Raw genomic sequence first — 8,964 nt, forward strand, 5'->3', positions numbered from 1 at the left:
GTGTGTGTGCAGCTGTATGCTACAAAAAGCTTTTCTTTGTACATGTGTGTGTGTGTGTGTGTGTGTGTGTGTCTCAGTAGGTCACACACACGTACACTCTCGCACATACGCGGTCATGTAAACAAAACCACTGTCTGGGAAGTAACACACCTGTTCAATGACAAGCTAAGCCACGCCCTCCATAATACTGCACACCTGTGCTACTGCGGGCAAAAAGTTCGCAAACATACACACACCCACATACGACCAATCCTTTAAGGCTAACCATGCATAAACGGGAAGGAAAAAAAAGTGGAATCGTAGGGGGGACAGAAACAAAGGGCTTTCAAGAATCAAAATGCCCGTCTAATATCATTACGGGATTTTATGAAACTGGGGGGGGTTTGCGGCGCCGGTACGTGACCATCATTCCATCACCTTGTCAAGCGCGTCGATATTGGAGCAGACACCATGTGGATCTAAATAAGAGGCTTCAGACCAATTGATGGATGGCCAGCTTTTTCAGGGGTGGGATCCATTTTTTTTCTTCCCATACACTCGATGAGATGTTTTTTTAGGAGACAAAAACACACACACACACACATTCATTCTTTTTTTCCCCCAGTATGGCCAACTGGAAATCATATCTACCCCCTTGTCCGAGGCCTGGAGCGAGGCATACAGCTTGCTAAATCTCTGAGGGGGAGGCAACAAAAGGTATACCCCCCCCCCTCCTGTCAGCCCTCCCCCTTACTCTCCGAGCTCAGCCAAAACTCACCTCCGAGCAAATACACACACACACATACACATATATAGCACATATAGCAACCCCCATTGTCCAAACGGCAATCCTCTACGCCCGTCATGTCAGTCAAAAGCCCATCAGAGATATGCATGGAGAGTCTGGATATCTCTGAGCTCAATACAGTGTCATGCACCTTGAGACCCAGCGAGAGGCCCCCTTGAATATATTTCAATAGCATTATCAGTCGGCATTACTATGCCCCCCCCCCCTCCTCGACATTACAGAATCAGGTTTAAATTGGACCATAATGCATGTGAGCGAGTGGCGCTATCAGTCTTTGTGCAGAATAATCTGGTTAAGGCGTTATGCAGGTTAGAAGGGAGTTACTTTAAACAAGAACATTTCAAGTCTTGGCTGGGATTTTTGCAGACTTAAAGTGGCAGATATACTTTTATTTTTTTGGTTTTTAAAGTCATAATTTTCTTTTATATGGCATTTTAAAGAAAATTATACTATGACTTAATATAAGAAATCAATAGTGGGAATTTTAAGCAGTACTTAGTGCATCTGGGAAAAGTTAAATACATAATTTACAAATGATGTTTCATTTGTTATATGTTAAATTGAAATAGATTTGTCTGAAAATTGGAGCCACATTCTTTTTCAGTTAAAATTTAACATTTTTGTTTGCTCCCAAAATGCCAAACTTGATGTTAAATTGACAAACAAGTACAGTGTGTTAAAGAAACAATTTAAAAACAACTGTATTTTAAATATAATATATAAATATATCTAGACTACACATATACAATGTGTTTATATATACAATATAACAGTACATATTTATATAACGACTATACACAGACATATATTTATAAGGAAGTGTGTGAATGTTTACATGCATAAATAAACTCCACCCGCATATATACACAGTCAAACAACACACACACACACACACGTACATATATGCAGATGGCTGAATAGATAGTTATTTTGAGTGTCTTTATAGCTAATGAATATGCAAATAAGATGCGTTAAGTGGGTCCTATACAGCAGATCTATAGGACTGAGTGTCCATTTACGAATTGTCCGCATTTGCAAACGTTAATTAATGAGCTCTCTCATCGGACACGTTCACGTGCATCCAGTTAATGGCAGTATTTAAATGCTTATATGCTTTTTAAGTCGAGTCCGGCCCCGACCCCGACCCCTAGACCCCCCCAAAAAAGCCCCACACCTCTACATACAGATATGAACGCACGGGAGGTACCTTCCTTCCCATCCCCCTTCTTCCCCGGCACCCCCCATTGAGACAGGATACCAAAGCTACTTGTTAAATCTAATGCATGCACTGTCAAGCCATTCGCACCCCGTCACGTCGCCGCTCAATATAGAAACGGGATTTTCTGGTATTACCCGCACCTCTATTAGCCAGAGGATCACCCCCAAAGCAAACACAAACACCAGCAGCAACCAATGGGGAGGCAGCGACCTTCTACCCGACCCAACTCGACCCGAAAGGCTCACCCCCAACCAACTCCTTGCGCACCGGGACGGACGGGGGAAACGGTTAATAGCCTTAATTTATTGTTTAATGGGAGCTGCAAGCAGTGGAATTACCCAATCTTAATTAATTACGTCAAATGACAATGATGAGTACTTTACTAATTGATGAATCATATAAATGTGACAAGATTATGCCAATGGAAACCCAATTTTTAATCCATGTGTGATGAATGGATGAGGTAGGGAGGGAGTCATATTTAAAAAAAAATGGGCTTGGAGTTGAATGACAACGAGTGGGAAAGGCATATTTTTGTTGCAAAACTTTTTGGAGAGGAATTGATAACAAGAATTAGAGTAATAAGATGCAAAAAAACTAACCTGAGTGCGGAGCCATGGAGAGATGGGACGAGTAATACTTGCCCGGCTGGAAGTGAGCCGGGTGCTGCACGGAGCCGTGTCCGCCCGGCGCCATCCGAGACGCGGCGCTGTGAACCAGCGCGCTCCGCTCCGTCAGGAGGTGGTGCGGGGGAGCGAAATCGCGGCTTTCCATCCGGGCGGGAAGCGATAAATCCCAAATCCCGAGAAAAATCCAGAGGCACCGAAGGTCTCAGGCGCCCAGATGCAAATAATCCCCTTTATGAACTTGACGATCCGCTCGAATTGAGCGGAGTTTTGGCTCGGCGGGGTGGAAAGTGAGTCCCCGTCATCTCCTACAAAGGGAAAAAGGCAGGAGACGCGTCAAAAGCTCTGACAATAATGAGTCAAACTGGGAAGGAGCCGTACAGAAGAGACTCCCTCCACCACAGCATCAACAAAAACTATTTGTTTGGGACTGCGTGCGCAGCCTCCATTGCATTTTATCGCCTTGTGTTTTCACAAGCTCAAGTCCCCAACAATATTTGGCCTCGGCATGCGTGGGCACGGGGGCCCGCCCCCCCACCTTTAGCCCTCCACTCTCGTATAAGCCGCCCAGTGCAGACCAGCGTCCGTCATGTAAATAAGGCTCCCTCCCGTTTTCTCAGATGCTTTATAAAACAATCCAGACACAACGAGAAGCAAGCAGAAGCCTGTTCCCTGTTGAAAATTACCACCATTGTTCTGCAAAATGCCCCCCCAACGACCCCCCTCCGCCAAGCTCAGACGTCACTTTGTGTACTCGGATGAAATTGCATTTGTTCTACCATTAAAAAAAAAACCTCATACCCATCCAGAAAGACGTAGGCGACTGAAACCGGGAGCCAAATGCTGCTTTTCTTTTAATTTATTAATTCATTTACCACACCTATTCTCCAAATGTGTTTGGAGTATGCCACTGTGCATGTTTCTTATATGGCGACATCAATGAAAACACATTTCCATCAAAGTGTATAAGGGTGGATGGCCATTGCAGTCAGTGTGTGTGTGTATATGTGTGTGTAGCATACACACACACACACACATACGCAGCAAGCAGTGTAATCACAAATCAAATCACCTTTATGCCTCGGTGCGAGGGCAGCGTGGCAATAAACAGTGAAATAGTAGGAAATCATCGACTTTATATGTATGCCTTATAGCCCGGGTCATTTACTTAAATAGGGCTCCCTGTGAAGCTCAAAATGGGGAGTCATCTATTGGCCCTTTCAGTGTCCATCTAAAAAAAAGAAGGGGGAGATAGAACTTCTATAGAAGCCACTAAGAACTAAATCAAACTTTTCTGTATAAAACATAAAATGTGTATTTTGTTTTGTTTACAACTTCTTATGTAGTGGACACACTTTGTAAGTTGGGGTCCGTAAATTTGACTGCACTTTGTAAGTTGTGTCCTTAAATTTGCCTGCATGTAATAGAAAAATACGTCAGAATTCTGCAAATAAAGGCAATTTGTGAAAAATATTAATTATTTTATTTTATTTTAATTTTTTTGGGGCGTGTTGAAAATGTCAATGATGATAAAAGAGAATTTGCAAGCCAGTCAAGAACACAACAGGAGAGCAAAATGGACTCTCCCTTCTTCCTGCGTGGGTTACAAACAATGGTCTTTCTCCACGGGACAGTGGTCATAAACAACTATGCTTTGACATGGTTCTATACGTTTTGCAGTCTTTTTTTCTCCCTCTTCTCGAGCCGTAAACACACGTCTTCTTGTGTTTACGTGGAACGTAAACACAAAACCACTCGGGCTTGATTTTAACAAGATGATTCTATGTCTCGTGTTATTCCACGCCACGCCAACACGACGGCGTCAGTGGATCTCGTAGAAAACTTCAAGAAAATCACCATTTGGAAGCAATATTACGAGTGTGTGTGTGTGTGACTATGTAAGTGTGTGTGTGTGTCAGTAAACTCCAATGGATTCCAAACACACCCACCCCCCCCCCCACACACACACATATATACACACACTCGCATTCGCCACTAATTCTAAATCATTCCATCAAAAGTAAATCAATTCAAAACAACAGTTGACATGTGAAAAAAATCCTAAAAGCGACCATCTAGCACACAAAAAAAAAACATTTCTGGTATCAGACACGTGTTAAAAACGCCAACATCCGATGAAGCATTGCACAAAAACGGTTGAAAATGCATTAAAATGGACAGATCGCCGAGATCAAAAATGTAAACTGGTTACTTACATCAATGCAGTAATAAAATCGCGTCATAATGCATAAATGCGATGTTAAATCCAATATGTTTGAAAGGGGGCGGCTACACGGGGGAGACAAGCCCGAAAGAGGTGAAGGAAGCTCGGCTACAGTTCCGTGACGGCGCCGGAGGAGGAGCGAGCGTCGGATGCGACGTCGTTTCGCTTGGATTGCTGCCTTTTCCACCCATAAAAATGACATAAAACAACCAAAGACAAAACATCATACTAATAAAAACACCCACATCAACGATTGAAAGCAATCAATTAAATCCAGAAAAGCTTCCCAAGCAAAAACAGCCCAAAAGTGACACGCACAAAAAAATAGACAACTGCAACAAACCTCGATTTTCATCCTCACAAATTAAACTAGCAAATAAAAACCACATTTAAAAAAAAACGACAAAACTCACCAAGTTTGACCTCCCACAGACAAAATCCAACACATTTCCACACAGCCCGAGCCGACTTAAAAACATTTAAACGCCGCTTTCATCCACCAAAAAAATGCAATTCTCGCAAGAACAAAAACAAACAAAACCCCCCAAAATCCCCAAACCCCATATATATTCTACTTACTCTCAAGTTATATCCCTTATTCAGCGATGTCCTCTGCGCATAAAACAAAAAAAAATAGCCCAGAAAATAAAATTCAACCAAAAAATAAAAAAAATCTCATGCAAAAGCGAAAATCCCCGAGTCGCAGAGATGAAACATGTGGGATGGATTACATCCTAGGCTTCTGCTGCTTCTGCTGCTGTGCACTCACTCACTGGAGGTATGGCACAGACTCGCCGTAGAAGTTCGGGCTTGTAGTGAATCGACACTCGTTCATGCAGCCGGGGACTCAGACACGCCGAGTGGGGGGGAGAGAGAGATGGAGGCGGAGGGGGGAGGAGGATGAGGAGCTGGAGGAGGAGGAGGAGGAGGAGGAGGAGGAGGAGGAGGAGGAGGAGGATGCGGGGAGGGTGAACGCGCGCGCCTACTGGTTTGAGGACGACAATGTGAAAGCGTGCCCGTGAGAGACCCCCACCAACCCCACCCCATCCGCCCGTACCCCACCCTAGGTTTCTCTCCACACAACACATCCAAAAACACACGCACACACATACGCGCACACATACGCACACACATACGCACACAGATAGGCACACACACTCCTCCCGATCGTCGGCACACACGCGTCCCCATTGGTCGTCCATCTGAGCCAATGGGTGGTGGCTAAAGACGAGGAGGGAAAAGGGCTCACGGTTTGATTTTTTCCCCAAGTCATGTGAGGGTTAGGGTTAAATGCGGGGGTTCGATTCCGGTGGTGGGGAGAAGATTTGCCGTCTTTGCAGAAGAAAGGACTATACTGGTTTTGGTTTGGGCATTTTTTTTAAAATTATGTTGACACTAGAGTTATTATGATGAAAAAATATGAGGAATTATGTACTGTTGTTATTATATTTCAAACTGTTTTTAAATGATTTGTCTAGAAGATGTATATATAAAGTGCTAATCAAATCTAAATTAGAATTAACATGAATAACCCTAAATGATCTATTCACTGAGCAAATTTTGAATATATTTTACAAATAATGCTGTTGTCATCTGAGTGACATTGCTCTCAAATTACGTCTCTATATTGTCAACATATTTTTAATGTAATTCCTACAATTTCCTTTCTGTTGATCTATGTGAGCAAAATATTGTGACAGACAGAATAATGAATAAATCTTCAACTATACCATACATCAATATACATAACGTGTAAAGTGTGTTTGTGACATTGTATTTGTATATACAGCTCCGCAATTGAAAATCTAAATAAACAACAATGCTTATGTACTGTCCCATCATATAATTTCAGCATTAATTAAAAATGTGATATATAATGATAAACAATAATTTCCTAACCACCTATTAAAGCACTCTAAATTATATTTTTCAAAAATAGTTGTGGATAACACCACAAAATTTCTAAAAAAAAAACAGTAAATATCAATAAAACATACACTAAAGATTCACTATGAAGCATTTTCAGTAGATAAAATACAATACAATATATTTTTACTGAGCACGTTATACTTTCCTGTTTCCAATAATAATATAGTCCAAAACCAGAGGTCCACATTTAACCTGACAACAAATATCTTCCAACTAAAGTAATATTAAAAATATCTCTGACCCTGGTAGTGCACAGCTGTGAACTTCCAGCACTACCAATACAAAACCCAGACATTTTTTTCTGCATCGTCCTAAGACGTTTAGCACCCTCACTTTCTTCCGCATCAGCGCCACGGCGAGCCAAGTCTGCCTGCCTGCCAGACTTCTATACTGGAATCTTCCATCAAGCCGTTGTTTGTTATTTAGCCGGACGACCGACTACGGCCAACTCCGGCGACTCCCCTGCTAAAACGGCACTAACACACTCAACATTTTACTTAGCCCCAGGAGTTAATGCTAAGCATCCTAAAATTCAATACAAGGCGCCACATACATTTGTTAAAAAGACGCAATTTGCAAGTACCATCACCAAAAAAAAAGGATATTTTATGATGTCTTTCTCGTGGGATAAGATAAAAGTTGCAAAAACAACTAAAGCACGGTTGTCAAACTTGCTTCGTCGTAGGCCGTTATTGTACTTTATCCCCAGGGCGCCGTTGTGACTTTAAAAATATAAATATATAATCACTTGTGGTGTAATTGTAGGTGAAAAATCAGTTTATATAGAAATCTACTCATTCTTATGTGTTTTAAGTGGAAACTTGGTACTGTCATATAAATGCATAATTACAGCCTGCATTTGATGATCATTAAACTGTAGGTTTTAAACCGAATCAGAACCAAATTCACGATATGAGTTAAATAATGCAAGGGTCCGCTATAACTGACACACCTGAAGTTTGACACCTGTTTAGTGGACTAGATTTTTGCACAAATATGTTGTATGTGATTTTCCAGCATTTTTTCAGAAACATCAAAAGGTCGCCATGTTTGTTGATATCGTTGACCTGTTGTTGTCAGTGTTAAGTGTGCACATTTAATGACTTTTAAAACTACTTTTCAAAAGTACCACCATGGATAAATAAATAAAATACAAACTTTTGAACGATGTAAGCTCAAGAGTGCGGAATATTTAATAACCACGTTTTCTACGTGCCATATTCCCACGACTCCACACTATCGCTTGCGTAAAAATGCGTAAACAAGGCGGCCTCGGTAAGACAGTCGACGTGATGTTAAAATATATTTTTAGAATGAATATGTTGTATATTCAAGTGGCAGACAAAATGGTACGAACATTTAAAATATAAGAGAAAACGTTGACGTCGTGCGTTTGGCTCCCCTTTAAGATAATTGTTTGAGGTTTTCGGCTCCATGAATGGTTTGTTGTGTCTTGTGGGAAACCTAAAAACCGCCGGCTTCTGGTGTTGAAAAACTCTCCGTCTAATCAGAGAAAGCCTTTTAGTAGGAATCACTACTACTTTTTTTTACTAGTGTGTGTACTTGGGATGATTTGAGCTATGGGTAGTTTCCAACATTGATTGTTTGACACATAAGCAGTTTAAATGAGCTGCTTTTGGCCTGATTTTCTGGTCACAGCAACACACAAAAAGTGCCTTTTACGCAACGTTCCTCAGGCTTAGCTTTCTTTATCCTGGAGTAATTTAGCCCATTAAAAGTGGAAGGATACGGCCTTGTGTGTTTCCACGTCAAAATATATGAGCTGCTACAGGCTAATACAATCTTCCCGTCCGGCTTTGTTTACACTGGCGCGAGAAGGGTTAACACGACTCCGGCCCCTTACGCGCCTCCCGATTGGCTGGCACAATGCCACGGCGCTGTCCATCACCGAGTGTAAACAAGGCTCTGATTGGCTGCTGGCCAGTCCGCACTGGGCTGCCTGAAAAAAGCAATTACTGCCCCCGCGGTTTCAAGGCGACCCGCGACGAACGATGAAAGGAGATAAGGAGTGGCCGTTTCAAGGCGCCCCCTCGCCCATTCCGCGAAACTCCCGTCGGCCCCCAGAGCAAAAAGGAGAGTCAAGAGTGACTAAATCAAAGGGAACACGGTAAAAAGAAGGGAAATTAGACGGCCGATGGAAATGTGGAGTCGGAACAAC

The 8,964-nt window shown here is 42.2% G+C and overlaps 1 protein-coding gene across 1 annotated transcript in view; it reads right to left on the minus strand.

Annotated features, from left to right (window-relative positions):
* Positions 1-5,697, minus strand: part of bahcc1b (BAH domain and coiled-coil containing 1b) — a 51,342-nt gene extending 45,645 nt beyond the window's left edge. Inside the window, exons 1-2 of the mRNA XM_077739571.1 lie at positions 5,436-5,697; positions 2,609-2,940 (exon numbers count right to left, since the gene is read on the minus strand). Coding sequence (XP_077595697.1) covers positions 2,609-2,780 — 172 coding nt within the window. The 5' untranslated portion in view covers positions 2,781-2,940; positions 5,436-5,697. The remainder of the gene's footprint in view (positions 1-2,608; positions 2,941-5,435) is intronic.
* Between the last annotated feature and the right edge of the window lie 3,267 nt (positions 5,698-8,964).

Source organism: Stigmatopora nigra, chromosome 18, assembly GCF_051989575.1.
Source record: "Stigmatopora nigra isolate UIUO_SnigA chromosome 18, RoL_Snig_1.1, whole genome shotgun sequence".
NCBI lineage: Eukaryota > Metazoa > Chordata > Actinopteri > Syngnathiformes > Syngnathidae > Stigmatopora > Stigmatopora nigra.